The 15,884-nt window shown below is 38.5% G+C and overlaps 1 protein-coding gene across 1 annotated transcript in view; it reads right to left on the bottom strand.

Annotated features, from left to right (window-relative positions):
• Positions 1-11,169, bottom strand: part of RAD50 (RAD50 double strand break repair protein) — a 51,853-nt gene extending 40,684 nt beyond the window's left edge. The window contains exons 1-9 of the mRNA XM_083354372.1: positions 10,915-11,169; positions 9,995-10,174; positions 6,927-7,010; positions 6,016-6,167; positions 5,201-5,386; positions 4,854-5,058; positions 4,171-4,299; positions 3,451-3,616; positions 355-548 (exon numbers count right to left, since the gene is read on the bottom strand). Of these exons, the coding sequence (XP_083210498.1) occupies positions 355-548; positions 3,451-3,616; positions 4,171-4,299; positions 4,854-5,058; positions 5,201-5,386; positions 6,016-6,167; positions 6,927-7,010; positions 9,995-10,123 (1,245 nt within the window). The 5' untranslated portion in view covers positions 10,124-10,174; positions 10,915-11,169. The remainder of the gene's footprint in view (positions 1-354; positions 549-3,450; positions 3,617-4,170; positions 4,300-4,853; positions 5,059-5,200; positions 5,387-6,015; positions 6,168-6,926; positions 7,011-9,994; positions 10,175-10,914) is intronic.
• Between the last annotated feature and the right edge of the window lie 4,715 nt (positions 11,170-15,884).

Raw genomic sequence — 15,884 nt, 5'->3', positions numbered from 1 at the left:
ATAGTGCCTGTGATATTTTGCTACCACAGAAATATATTGAAGTGAAGAAAAACAACAACCAGAAAAAGCAAAACCCAAGACTTTGTTCTTACTGGTTATTTTTTCTTACGTCTGCCAAATATAATGCCATCCCTACTTTCTACTATCTAGTTCACTTTTCTCCAGTTATAACCAAAAAGAAAACGGTATACACTATCACTGACTGATGTGAATTTTCCTACAACCTACTGTTTAAGTGTACTTTAAAGAAATATGTTTTTATTTACATCCTAATCTCACTGCAACTTGGAATACAGAGATTTTCCTATTTTAGACCAACTGAGCCTTTAAAAATGTACAAATTCAAATATTTACCATTAAATTATTAGCAGTTTCTATATCTTTGTCCTGTCTCTCTTTTACCAGCCTCTGAAAACTATTGATTTGTCTTTCATTCAAAGGTGCTCTTTCAAATCCTTCCAATTCCAACTGAGCTGCCAAAGACTGAATTAACGAATCTCGGGTTCTAATATGCTGCTGGTAACGATCTGCTTGTAACTGAAGACGACCTTCGCAGAAAAAACAGAGTTTAAACATATATGTATTCAAGGTTTTACAGGACTGTTGATCAGATTAAAGAAACGGTAAATTGTTATCTACATATAAATAGGAAAAAAACCCACTAGTTGTGTAATCATCAAGTAAAATTAATTCTGTGGTGGAAAAAACCGACAATTGGAAAGTCCAAATTGTACCGTGTTTCCCCGAAAGTAAGGTCTACCCCGAAAATAAACTCTAGCTTGATTTTTGGGGGTGGGCCTAATATAAACCCTACTCCAAAAATAAGCCCTAGTTTCGGGGTGAGGCATACACCTAAAAAATCAAGCTAGGATGGGGGTGGGGTGTATGGAGCTGCCCCCACACACCCCGCACCCAGGCCTCTCCTCGATGGCCTACTTCTTCTGCGGCGTCCTCTGCAGCCAGGCCTGTATTTCTCAGTCACAGGCCTTTCCAGAAAGCCACTGTAGCCAAGAACCGAGCGATGGATTCAATCCATCGCTCGATTCTGCAAGACCTCTGCAGCCGAGGATCAAGCTATGGATTCAATCCATAGCTCAGTACTCGGATGAAGTGGTCTTACGGAAAGGCCTGACTACAAAATGCTGGCTGGAATGCAGCTACAGAATGAAGCTGCTCCTTCGGCTGCAGAAGAAGTGGACCTGCTGGGTGATGCTGGCGATGCCAGAGGTAAGACATCCCCCCAAAATAAGTCCTGGTGCTTCTTTTGGAAGCAAGGAAAAAAAATAATAATCAGACCCGGTCTTATTTTTGGGGAAACACGGTAGTTAATTAATTTCAAAGCTATCATATTACAGTGAATTACTGGTTTGTTGTACCTAGACAGAAGAGTAAGAGACACAGGACAAGAGAGATCTTAAACGACAACATAGTTCAAGGTGTGTGTATATACACAAGCAGAAGGTCCCAAATAAAGAAAATATAGCTTTATAACTGATAAGGAAACAGGACAGTCAAGAAAGAAGACACAAAGATCTTTCATAATGTAACCATGAGCACATTCCTTAAAATTCAACGTAACAGCTTTAATATATTAGCTATGATTGTTATTCTTAACAGACTGACACTGTGTTTATAACTAGAAATTTATATACGGTAGCATATATATATATATCATATGCTACAGAATATACAGTATATAAGTTATATGCTGTAGCATATTTCCCCAAGTCCTCTCAAGGTGTGAACTACACAATCAATCATTAGAAAGCACTGATTGCCACAATAACAAACATTTCATTCTTAAAGATGTTGCATGAGAAATCTATATATTATATAAGTAAGCAGAAGTAGATAAATTAATTGTTATATAATTGATTCAACCTGAGTTCTTATTGCAGCTCACTATAATTGTCAGGTAAAGGAGGAGGAGGAGGAGGAGGCTGATTCTGAATTTTTTTGTTGCAATTTCCTCATATCTCTTCTGAAAGCTTCTTATATGAATTATGAACATTCCTGGAAAAGGACTAGGATCTGTTACATGATCACAGTGAAAATTTGATGCCATCTTCTAATTTAGATATGTGTAACTTTAGCTGAGCTGCTGAGGCCACACTCATGTTAAATATGAATGACAATTTATGTGGCCATCCTCCTTTACCAAATTATAATTTAAGTTAGTAAGTCAATTAAACTGGTGTTGGGATGGACTGAACCCAAAAGATGTAACAGAAGAAATGACAGAGATTTGACCAATTATTTGACAAGATAAGAGATGGTATTGAAAGTGGATTTATAACTGACAGACCAGGAGAATGACTTAGAAAAGGACGTTCCACTGGATTTACAAAAGAAATTGGCTGAGGCTTTCAAATTTTAAAGGCAAACAAAAATGACAAACCAAGAAAGTAATTTGAATATTTTTTTTCCTACTGGATTTACAAAGAAGGCTTGTTAAAGAAGAACTACAGTATATGAGATGGGAGGGGAAAAAATGAAAGAAATAAAATCCTACGACAATATTTGAATGTACTAAAGATTAAGACTTAAAAGTAAAAAGAAGGATTATAAAGTTGGCTTATTTGATCAAGGTTGAAACAAGGTAGATTGTTACTTCTGGCAATCTTTTATGAACTTTCTGATGATACCAGGACTGAAAAGATGATGTTTCATGGATTTGTTCACAGATAAAGAGATGGGATGAAGAGATAAATGTTTGTAACCTTACAGGAGGTGAAGAATCACAAAATTTATGCTTGTTGTGATCAAGGTTGAAAGTCACTTCTTTATATACTACTTTTTATTATACATTTTTCTTTCTTCTTTTTCTTGCATTTTTACTTTCTTCTATGCTTTTTAAGTTTAGTTTTTATTAAATTTTACTACTATAATCAATGTTTATTTATTTATTAAACAAATTTATACAGTCATCCAACACATGGTGACTACGTGTGGGTTACAAAAAAATCCAAAGCATAAACTGATATAGTGCCACCTCTCACCCACTCCAAAAAGTATAATCATACCAATCATTTAATTTTATATGTATCAGCCTCCAACTTAGGGGTCTTCTGGAAAAGTAACAAGTTGGGGGCCAACCTTAAGTCTGAGGGGATTATATTCATTCCAAAGAGAGAGAGAAAGCGATCACTTTTTCTTTTTCAGACCCTTTTTCTTGGTCCCCCCCCCGATTTCCCTAATAGATAGGACCCACAACATGTTCTGCCCTCCCACCCTGGTGGGTCAAGTAGATTTAACTGGGGAGAGGCAGTCCTTCAAATAACCTGGTGCCAAGCCATGTAGGGTTTTAAAGCCAGCATCTTGAATAGCACCTGGAAGCAGATCAGTAACCAATGCAGCTCCTGCTAAAATCTTTATAAGTTATATATAAAATAAAAAATACTCGTATCAATTTCACTACTAACATGCACTAAAAGGTTAACAAAAATGTACCTTGTTCAACTAGTAATTCTGATTTTTCTTTATTAAATCTTTGGCATTCTTTGTTTACTGCCTCCAGTTCTCGCTGACACTCCACAAACCGCTTCTCCTTTTCTCTCACGGTTTTCTGATGGTTTTGATACATCCTTCTAAGTTGCTCATCGCTTCCTTGGAAAACCTAACATTGCAATGTAGGAGAGAAAAAAACTTTTAGAAATAATATATCTTTTTCAGAGTGGGAGTCTTGCAAAGGCCAAAGACGATATGACGTAAAGAAGTAGATGATTATGACTGCCTTTACTAAACTAAAAACCCAACCCACAAGGCCGCATTGTTACCACGAAGACTGACAAATACCGCAGTGGGCTGGGAAAACCTTTTTCCTAATCTAGCTCTTATCTCAGTTCTGAATGTTGCTGTACCGCTTACCTGTGGATTTGCTCACTAAAAACATTGCAATAGTAATAGCATATGCAAGAGGGATGACTGATCATAAACAGGACAGCTGCTGGGAACAAAAACCTAACCTTTACCATTGGGTCAGCATAGCGTTCACATGCAGTAGCACCAATGATGGTACCTAGTTTGGGTAATGAAATGTCTGAAAGAGGACAACCAAGCTCAGAGAGCACCAAGGACCTCTCATTTCAACCCTGAGCTACAAATGTTCTTCATTAGTAAATGCAGTTTATGTATTCTACTTCATGCAAACATAAAACAATACAAACAAACCTTCTCCATTTTTTCTTGCAGGTCTTGATTATCCCTTTCCATCTGCTTTCTCCGACTTTCCAGAGCTTTGCTTTCATTATCAAGTCTCATCACTTTTACAAGATTCTGTTCTATTTCCATCAAAGAGTTCTGAGAAAGGAATAAATATTTAATGTAAAGAAGCTGCATAACAATTAGGAGGGATGATAAAACAACCTTGTAAATAAAGCCCGTGAAGGAATTAGCCATTTGGGCTCTCAAGAAGGAAGCAAGCAAAGCTCTCTCCCATCTTCAACCACCACATTTTTAAGGTGGGCATGGAGCTCAGGCTGCCATCTATATGAATAATAATAATAATAATAATAATAATAATAATAATAATAATAATAATAATAATAATAATAAGTAGTAGTAGTAGTAGTAGAAAGGGCCCTTGGAGGTCATCTGAGGCAGGAAAATCTATACCATTTTGGACAAATGGCTGACTAGTCCCAACTTTCAAATATCCAATTTTGTGTTTTTTAAAAAAATATATTCAACTTAATGTTCTCTTCATGCTTTTTCATGTTTCATTTCATTAATTAAGCACACCTTTAAATTAGGGTGACAATTTGGAATCAGCGACCAAGCTGAAATAAAAAGTTTCAAGTTGCCAGCTCTGAGGACACATCCATTTAATCAACATATTACAAATAGTAAATCACCTTCAGAGGCTCTAGTTGGTTTTCAATATGTCTGACATTTTCTTTGGAGGCAGCTAACTGAGTTTCCCTGCCAGTTAGCTGATTCTGGATCTCCTGTGCCTTTTCTTTATTCTGCTTCAAGTACTTCAGCTCCACCTGACATTCTTTCACCCGCTGCCCTTGCTTCAGGCGCACCTGACGAAGCGTTTCCAAAGCCTTAATATACCTTTTGGAAAGGAAAACGTAGGGTGATTTTTAACTAAAATTGTATCTATAACTTCCATAGACAACCTTTTATTAATTCAATATTAAAGGTTATTTGACTCATTTTAATCTTTCTTACTCAAGAAGGCACAAGTATAGATTACCTTGTCGCTGAAAAGATCTCATCGAATTTCTGTTTCAGGGCCTTTCCTTCACTTAGAGGCCAGTTGGATTCTTCTTGATGGCAGAAAATGACATTATTAATTACAGACTTAGAAACTCCAAGGGCAGCAATCATCTCTCGGTCGATTTCCGCGCACTTGGAGCTCAGACTGACTTTCTCCCCATGCCTGTATGAACATAGGCACAAAAACACAGCAAGTGAATGCTAAACATTATATACACAATTTTCTTATTTTTTTGTGTGGGGTTTTTTTTTGGTCACTTCAAATCAGTGTTGACTGCTATGATTGCCTGGACAAATCCTTGCAGATTTCTTGGTAAGATATTTGACGGTGGCTTAGCGTTACCTTTTTTTCTACGGCTGACAAAGAACAACTAGCTAAAGTCATCCCATTGGCTTCGTGCCTAAGGCAGGACTAGAACTCACGGTCCCTTGTTTTATTCCATATATTTCATGACTATTTGATTTTTTATATTCTTACGTTTATTGTTTTCCAATATATCATATATAAGGACACTACAGCTCTTTTCAATATCAGAGAAGAAAAACATACATTGTTAGTTATATTATTTGCTCAGTTAAATCAATGTAATGGAAAAGAACAGGAAGCATCAAGTAAAATAAACATATTTAGAAAAGATTCCAATCGCAACTTGGTACAAGATTACAATTCTTTTGGTGGCATGTAAAAATAGAAGGTACATCTATACTTTGTTATGAGACATACAATTACACTTATGCACTGATATAATCCCAAGATCACATCCAATTTAAAAAATATGATAATTCACTCACTTTATTCTTGTAATTATTCCTTCAAGAGTTTTAAATTCTGTCTTCTTTCCTTTCTGAGAACATACCATGGACCGCTGAACAGCAACAAGCTCTCCATTAACATCATGAAATTGAAGTCTTATTTGAGCTCTGACATCTGTTTCATTGGCAACCTGTGGAAAATGCATTTAAGAATTGGTTCAGCTTGCTTACAGGTCCAGGAAGACCAACGGTTTCTTCTCGTAAATCACCTCTTTAACCATGTTTATTTATAATAAAAGTGGAAGCAGAGATTTAAAAGTTGTTTTCTGGGTATTGGACACTGACAATGGACTGAATTTCCTCTATTTCCTCTCCAGAGTTGAGGGGCTCTTTTTGAACAGATTTGAGACACACAAGGAGAAGCATGAGGACAAGAAACCTTAGTCAATACTTTATTGCATGAGAAAATCATTGTCAGCTGCATGCAAGCAAATCTGAGGATGAAAAAAAAATCTTAAACATCCCAAAGAAGGCTAATGAATTTTTAAAAATCCTAAGGAAGTTGTCATGAGAACAGAATTGTAAAGGTATGTGCGCTGACGAAATTTCCATCTGTCAATTACAAAAGGACACATTGCCTGGATCTGCACATATAGTATGCCAAACACCAACTAAGTACTGGCAGCTGTGATTTCACATTTCTGTGTCTATGGTAATATTTTGTATTTTTCCAACGGATTTATAATGCAATTTTTCTGGTGAAAAACATTTTAATCCATTGTTTACATTTATGCTTAAATATGCTCTTCAAATAGGGACAGTGCAACTCAAGGCACAACATAGAAAATAACAATTGTCATTTTTCTTGAAATAGGGAACTACAAGTTCCTCATCAACTTAATCTATACTGCGGTTTACTAGACAAACAAACTAGCAACCGAATTACTTACTTTTGGATCATGGACAAATGAATTTCCTTTGCTGCCAGGTGGGAAGTCCCCAGTGCAAATATATTTGAGGCATTCTATGATGGTCTAATGAAATGGAAACAAGCATCAGAAATATATTTAATAGCCACTAAATGACTATGTCTAGATGAGCAGATTAAAAAAGTAGACTACTTCATGTATTATTTTCTACAACCTTCCCATATGTCTAAGAAATGATATAAATGATTTACTCATATAATGATGCTGATGCTATCAGAAGAACTATACAGAGCTTTGCTGATCACTTCTATTAGCAAGAATTTCCACCAACAGATTTGTACAGAATTGCAAGATGTTATGCATTTGACACAAGCTGACTTCTTGTGTATATTGTTAAACAAATGAGATAGCAAAATGTTTATAGTTAGTTCTTTCAAAACATCCTCCTGTATAGAAAGAAGTGTCTTGCTATTTTCCACAGTCATGTTCTTAAATGTAAAATACACTAAATAAGAAACATACATTAACACCTTGGAACAGTTAGAAATCCATGGACACATTCAAAATTTCCGCTAAATATAGAGCAGGTAGATAAATTGGAATGAATGTACAAATTACTTTAAAAATGCATGTGTGCTGTGCAGTCATGTTTTTTAAAAAATTTAGCGTTATAGTTAACCTGCTCATAAACACTTTGCGTGTGATGAGAGTTTATCTGTTGCACAATTAAAATATAAGTAAAAAGTTAATTGGTGTTACCTTAAAAAAAGCAGCCACAAATTTAGGAGAATGAAGGGAGAAAAAAAAGATATGGTCAAGAGACAAGACAGGTTAGGAAGAATAAAGAGAAAAGAAAAAAGAAGTAACCAGTGGGATGGAGAGAAAAGAAAGGGCAGGATCTTGGTACTTGTGCAAATTAAACAATCGATCTGTAAATGAGCACACAGAAGTTTTGATGATGTATCTCTTCAAAAGAAAATATATATTCTATACAATTTGTTCTTTCAATGTCATTGTTAAAAAATATATATATTTGTAAGGAGCTAATCTTCAAGGTAAATGACAAACAGAATACCACTCTTCTTCATAAGACATAATTCCCAATTTTGTTATTTATTATTCTTTTGGGAGAATACACCCAATTGAATGCAGAATTCCAGAGAATAGCTAGAAGAGATAAGAATGCCTTCTTCAATGAACAGTGCAAAGAAATAGAAGAAAATAATAGAATAGGGAGGACCAGAGATCTTTTCAAGAAAATTGGAGAAATGAAGGGAACGTTTAATGCAAAAATGGGCATGATAAAGGACCAAAATGGCAGGGACCTAACAGAGGCAGAAGAGATTAAGAAGAGGTGGCAAAATTACACAGAAGAACTATACAAGAATGAGCTTAACGTCCCTGATAATCACAATGAGGTGGTCACTGACCTCGAGCCAGACATCCTAGAATGTGAAGTGAAGTGGGCCTTAGAAAAGCTGAGCAACAACAAAGCTAGTGGAAGTGACAGTATTCCAGCTGAGCTATTCAAAATCTTAAAAGACAATGCAGTAAAAGTGCTACACTCAATTTGCCAGCAAATTTGGAAAACTCAACAATGGCCACAGGATTGGAAAAGATCAGTTTACATTCCAATTCCAAAGAAAGGCAGTGCCAAAGAATGTTCAAACTATCGCACCATTGCACTCATTTCTCATGCTAGTAAAGTCATGCTTAAAATCCTACAAGCTAGACTTCAGCAGTATGTGGATCGAGAACTACCAGAAGTGCAGGCAGGATTTCGAAGAGGCAGAGGAACTAGAGATCAAATTGCCAACATACGCTGGATCATGGAGAAAGCTAGGGAGTTCCAGAAAAACATCTACTTCTGCTTCATTGACTATGCTAAAGCCTTTGATTGTGTGGATCATAACAAACTGTGGCAAGTTCTTAAAGAGATGGGAGTACCAGACCATCTTATTTGTCTCTTGAGAAACCTATATGCGGGTCAAGAAGCAACAGTGAGAACTGGACACGGAACCACTGATTGGTTCAAAATTGGGAAAGGAGTCCGGCAAGGCTGTATACTGTCGCCCTGCCTATTTAACTTATATGCAGAGCACATCATGAGAAAGGCAGGGCTAGATGAATCAAAAGTTGGAATTAAGATTGCCGGAAGAAATATCAACAACCTAAGATATGCAGATGATACCACTCTAATGGCAGAAAGTGAAGAAGAACTAAAGAGCCTCTTGTTACAGGTGAAGAAGGAGAGTGCAAAACTTGGATTGAAACTTAACATTAAGAAAACCAAGATCATGGCATCTGGCCCTCTCAATTCCTGGCAAATAGATGGGGAAGAAATGGAGGTAGTGACAGATTTTATTTTCCTGGGCTCCAAGATCACTGCAGATGGGGACTGTAGCCAAGAAATTAAAAGACGCTTGCTCCTGGGGAGGAAAGCCATGGCAAATCTAGACAGCACACTAAAAAGCAGAGACATCACCCTGTCAACAAAAGTGCGTATAGTCAAGGCTATGGTCTTCCCAGTTGCAACGTATGGCAGTGAAAGTTGGACCATAAGAAAGGCTGAGCGCCAAAGAATTGAGGCCTTTGAACTGTGGTGCTGGAGAAGACTCCTGCGAGTCCCTTGGACCGCAAGGCGATCAAACCGGTCAGTCCTAGAGGAGATCAATCCTGACTGCTCTTTAGAAGGCCAGATCCTGAAGCTAAAACTCAAGTACTTTGGCCACCTAATGAGAAGGAAGGACTCACTGGAGAAGAGCCTAATGCTGGGAAAGATCGAGGGCAAGAGAAGAAGGGGACGACAGAGAATGAGGTGGCTGGATGGAGTCACTGAAGCAGTAGGCGTGAGCTTAAATGGACTCCAGAAGATGGTAGAGGACAGGAAGGCCTGGAGGAATGTTGTCCATAGGGTCGCGATGGGTCGGACACGACTTCGCAGCTAACAACAACAATTCTTTTGGGATATTTGTAGTTAAGATTTTAAAATGTATTTATTCTCAGAATTAAGCCACTTCTGAGCATTGGGATGGGTGGTAAGAAAGTATAGTTTATTTAAAAAGAAATTAAACCCACTTGAATCTTACCGTTTTTCCAGCACCATTTGGACCCACCAAAATAGTTAGAGGATTAAAGAAACTGATAACTTGTTTATCTTTATCCTCCACACCAAAGCTCCTCACACCAAGAATGCTCATTTTATCAACCTTGGACATGTTTGAAAAATATTCTTCTTTCCTCTAGCAGTAAACTGTATTCAAAATACCCTGCAGAGTAATAGTTAAATAGAATAAAAAGTGACAGTTTCAGTAATCTTTCTTCTAGATAAGGGAAACAATATTCCATATGTAATTTGCTTAAATTTGCATCTAAGCAAATTTCTAAATGTAGAACTAAAAGAATAAAACATCATTTTGTCAAATAAACAATTTTGTCAAAACTTTCATTTGATTTCACCCACAATTCAAAAGGTAGACTAGCACCATCTATTCCAGACTTTATTGAACCATAAACTAGATGACACTCAAGTTCTCACCTCAATATTACTATAGTATGTAAAGAAAGGCAGAAAGTTGTGAGGAGTTTGGGTATAGATAAGAGCATTTGTTTTTAATAAAAAGCTTGATTAAAAATAAACACAAACTGTGGATTTTCAAAAGGCCAATTGAATAAGCTAAGAAAAATAATAAGGAAGTTGCATGAGAATAGACTCATAAAGGTAAAGGTGGGGTAACCAGCTGGGAATTCTTAAAAAGAAAATTAAGGATAGTGTAAGCTCAAATAATACCAATCAGGGTAAAAAACAAGACAATATCTAAAGGAGCTAACATCATTTGAATAAATAGCTTGTGAAAAAGCTGTCAGTAATGAAAGATGGTTATTGGAAATGGATGGAAAAATTAACACCAAGGAAATTACAGAACGTACATAGCTGCAGTACTATCTCCCTGACATGGCTTGGTAATATTTGTTGCTGTTACTGTCATTTGTAACTATAATTGCTCACCTAAAGTTGCTTTGGTAACTGAAGCTGTCTCAATCTAAATGCTTATGCAGTTCTTTTAATTCTGTTCCAAACAGCTTCCGCATCCTCTTTCTTACACGCACTTTCATTCCTTCTGTTGAGATTACTTAGGATTCAAGATTTCTTCATACTGGATTTTTGCTTCCTTTTTCTGTACTCAATCTACTTTCATTCTAGTTTCTTTCACTTCTTCCCTTTTCCTCCATGTCCATCTTTTCCAACATCCATACTTAATACAGTACTTGAAAAATAGTCTGTCTCATATTTGGAATCTCTCAGTCCTTGTATTCTTTGAAAATTCTCTCAATTATTTCTCAAAAACCACATCATACACTTTTAAATAAATTTGAGCATATAGATGCACAAAAACTTGCTTAAACCACATATTAAGATCAAGTGGTTCTTTTTCAAAGAGCTACAGAATAATCTTCATACTTATTTTTTTTTTGACCTCTACCCTAAAATTTACTTTGAAAAGATCTTCAGAGGTGGAAAGGAATAAGAAGGCATTCAGAAATACACAATCTTGTTAAACCCCAAAATGTGCACTCCCATGTTGTTAAAAATGGAATCAAAGAGGGAGTATATGTTTAACAGAAGCATCTTTGGATGCTTCTTATTTCGTGATCTACAATTCTGGGATATACTCGAAACTGCTGTTAAGACAATTGAAAACCACTTCTTTATAAGCTTTTTAAAAATCTTTCTTTCCTCTTTCTTACATCTTTTTTTATATATTACTTTACTTTCTTTTCAAAATTTGTACTTTATTTTTAAAAATTGTTTTGTTGTTGTTGTTAGCTGCGAAGTCGTGTCCGACCCATCGCGACCCTATGGACAACATTCCTCCAGGCCTTCCTGTCCTCTACCATCTTCTGGAGTCCATTTAAGCTCACGCCTACTGCTTCAGTGACTCCATCCAGCCACCTCATTCTCTGTCGTCCCCTTCTTCTATTGCCCTCGATCTTCCCCAGCATTAGGCTCTTCTCCAGGGAGTCCTTCCTTCTCATTAGGTGGCCAAAGTACTTGAGTTTTAGCTTCAGGATCTGGCCTTCTAAAGAGCAGTCAGGATTGATCTCCTCTAGGACTGACCGGTTTGATCGCCTTGCAGTCCAAGGGACTCGCAGGAGTCTTCTCCAGCACCACAGTTCAAAGGCCTCAATTCTTTGGCGCTCAGCCTTTCTTATGGTCCAACTTTCACTACCATACATTGCAACTGGAAAGCCCATAGCCTTGACTATACGCACTTTTGTTGACAGGGTGATGTCTCTGCTTTTTAGTGTGCTGTCTAGATTTGCCATGGCTTTCCTCCCCAGGAGCAAGCGTCTTTTAATTTCTTGGCTACAGTCCCCATCTGCAGTGATCTTGGAGCCCAGGAAAATAAAATCTGTCACTACCTCCATTTCTTCCCCATCTATTTGCCAGGAATTGAGAGGGCCAGATGCCATGATCTTGGTTTTCTTAATGTTAAGTTTCAACCCAAGTTTTGCACTCTCCTTCTTCACCTGCAACAAGAGGCTCTTTAGTTCTTCTTCACTTTCTGCCATTAGAGTGGTATCATCTGCGTATCTTAGGTTGTTGATATTTCTTCCGGCAATCTTAATTCCAACTTTTGATTCATCTAGCCCTGCCTTTCTCATGATGTGCTCTGCATATAAGTTAAATAGGCAGGGCGACAGTATACAGCCTTGCCGGACTCCTTTCCCAATTTTGAACCAATCAGTGGTTCCGTGTCCAGTTCTCACTGTTGCTTCTTGACCCGCATATAGGTTTCTCAAGAGACCAATAAGATGGTCTGGTACTCCCATCTCTTTAAGAACTTGCCACAGTTTGTTATGATCCACACAATCAAAGGCTTTAGCATAGTCAATGAAGCAGAAGTAGATGTTTTTCTGGAACTCCCTAGCTTTCTCCATGATCCAGCGTATGTTGGCAATTTGATCTCTAGTTCCTCTGCCTCTTCGAAATCCTGCCTGCACTTCTGGTAGTTCTCGATCCACATACTGCTGAAGTCTAGCTTGTAGGATTTTAAGCATGACTTTACTAGCATGAGAAATGAGTGCAATGGTGCGATAGTTTGAACATTCTTTGGCACTGCCTTTCTTAGGAATTGGAATGTAAACTGATCTTTTCCAATCCTGTGGCCACTGTTGAGTTTTCCAAATTTGCTGGCAAATTGAGTGTAGCACTTTTACTGCATTGTCTTTTAAGATTTTGAATAGCTTAGCTGGAATACTGTCACCTCCACTAGCTTTGTTGTTGCTCAGCTTTTCTAAGGCCCACTTCACTTCACATTCTAGGATGTCTGGCTCGAGGTCAGTGACCACCTCATTGTGATTATCAGGGACGTTAAGCTCATTCTTGTATAGTTCTTCTGTGTAATTTTGCCACCTCTTCTTAATCTCTTCTGCCTCTGTTAGGTCCCTGCCATTTTGGTCCTTTATCATGCCCATTTTTGCATTAAACGTTCCCTTCATTTCTCCAATTTTCTTGAAAAGATCTCTGGTCCTCCCTATTCTATTGTTTTCTTCTATTTCTTTGCACTGTTCATTTAAGAAGGCATTCTTATCTCTTCTAGCTATTCTCTGGAATTCTGCATTCAATTGGGTGTATCTTTCTTTTTCTCCCTTGCCTTTCGCTTCCCTCCTTTCCTCAGCTATTTGCAAAGCTTCCTCAGACAGCCATTTTGCTTTCTTGCATTTCTTTTTCTTTGGGATGGTTTTGGTTGCTACCTGTTGTACAATGTCACGAACCTCTGTCCATAGTTCTTCAGGCACTCTGTCTATCAGATCTAATTCCTTAAATCTATTTGTCACCTCTACTGTATATTCAACAGGGATATGATTTAATTCATACCTGACTGGCCTAGTGCTTTTCCCTACTTCCTTCAGTTTAAGCCTAAACTTTGCAAGGAGAAGCTCATGGTCTGAGCCACAGTCAGCTCCTGGTCTTGTTTTTACTGACTGTATAGAGCTTCTCCATCTTTGGCTGCAGAGCATATAGTCAATCTGATTTCTGTGTTGACCATCTGGTGATGTCCATGTGTAGAGCCGTCTCTTGGGTTGTTGGAAAAGAGTGTTTGCTATGACCATCGTATTCTCTTGACAGAATTCTATCAGCCTGTGCCCTGCTTCATTTTGCACTCCAAGGCCAAACTTGCCTGTTATTCCAGTTATCTTTTGGCTTCCTACTTTAGCATTCCAATCCCCCATGATGATAAGAACATCATTTTTTGGTGTTAGTTCTATAAGGTGCTGTAGTGCTTCATAGAACTGGTCAATTTCATCCTCTTCAGCACTGGTGGTTGGGGCATAGACTTGGACTACTGTGATATTGAATGGTTTCCCTTGGATTCGAACTGAGATCATTCTGTCATTTTGAGGATTGTATCCCAGTATTGCTTTTCCTACTCTTTTATTGACTATGAAGGCTACTCCATTTCTTCTGAAGGATTCTTGCCCACAGTAGTATACCTGATGGTCATCTGAATTAAATTCACCCATTCCTGTCCATTTTAGTTCGCTGATACCTAAGATGTCAATGTTCAGTCTTGTCATCTCTTGTTTGACCACGTCCAGTTTTCCTTGATTCATGGATCTTACATTCCAGGTTCCTATGGAGAAAAAATCTTTACAGCATCGGACTTTCCTTTCACCACCAGACACATCCACAGCTGAGCGTCCTTTCGGCTTTGGCCCAGTCGCTTCATTCTTTCTGGCGCTACTAGTACTAGCCCTCTGCTCTTCCCCAGTAGCATATTGGACGCCTTCCGACCTGAGGGGCTCATCTTCCAGCGTCATATCGTTTTGCCTTTTGGTACTGTCCATAGGGTTTTCATGGCAAAGATACTGGAGTGGGTTGCCATTTCCTTCTCCAGTGGATCACGTTTTGTCAGAACTCTCTGCTATGACCTGTCCGTCTTGGGTGGCCCTGCACGGCATAGCTCATAGCTTCATTGAATTACGCAAGCCCCTTCGCCACGACAAGGCAGTAATCCATGAAGGGGTTAAAAATTGTATGCATACACATATATATATATATATATATACACACATAAAAAAGGTAAAGGTAAAGGTTCCCCCGCACATGTGTGCTAGTCGTTTCCGACTCTAGGGGCCGGTGCTCATCTCTGTTTCAAAGCCGAAGAGCCAGTGCTTGTCTGAGGAAGTCTCCGTGGTCATGTGGCCGGCATGACTAGATGCCAAAGGCGCACGGAACGCTGTTACCTTCACACCGTAGTGGTCCCTATTTTTCTACTTGCATTTTTACGTGCTTTCGAACTGCTAGGTTGGCAGAAGCTGGGACGAGTAACAGGCGCTCACTGTTACGCGGCACTCGGGATTTGACCCGCCAAACTGCCAACCTTCTGAGCGACAAGCTCAGCATCCTAACCCACTGAGCCACCGCGTCCCTTTATATATACACATACACACATATATATGCATGCATACATACCGTTACACACAGACACACACACACAGACACACACACACACACAGACACAGTGCATTCCATGCGTACATTTATTTTTTTAAACATATTAGGAGCAGCGTTAGAAGCCTCAGTGCTGCTATTTCAAAGAGAAGTCTTCTGCAGAAAGATTTGGCTGATGAAAGGCATCGCCACCTCTCTAGCAATTGATTCCACTGAGGAGATCTGAGATCTGCCTACATCCGTTGTTTCTGTTAAAAAAACACAATGCCCCGGGCCGGGGGGGGGGGGAGGAGAACATAGGCCGATGGAAAGGGCAAAAAGACAATGCAGCCCATCCTGGCAGAAAACCCCAACGCCACAGCGGGTTCTCCTTCTTGATTCAGCAATTCCTTTAGGGCAGGGGGTAGGCAACCTCGGCTCTTTTATGACTCATGGACTTCAACTCCCAGAATTCCTGAGTCAGCTGAGTCAGGAATTCTGGGAGTTGAAGTCCATGAGTCATAAAAGAGCCGAGGTTG

Source organism: Vipera ursinii (genome assembly GCF_947247035.1).
Source record: "Vipera ursinii genome assembly, chromosome: 2".
In the NCBI taxonomy this organism is placed as follows: Eukaryota; Metazoa; Chordata; class Lepidosauria; order Squamata; family Viperidae; genus Vipera; species Vipera ursinii.
This window is presented reverse-complemented; position numbering and strand designations above follow the sequence as displayed.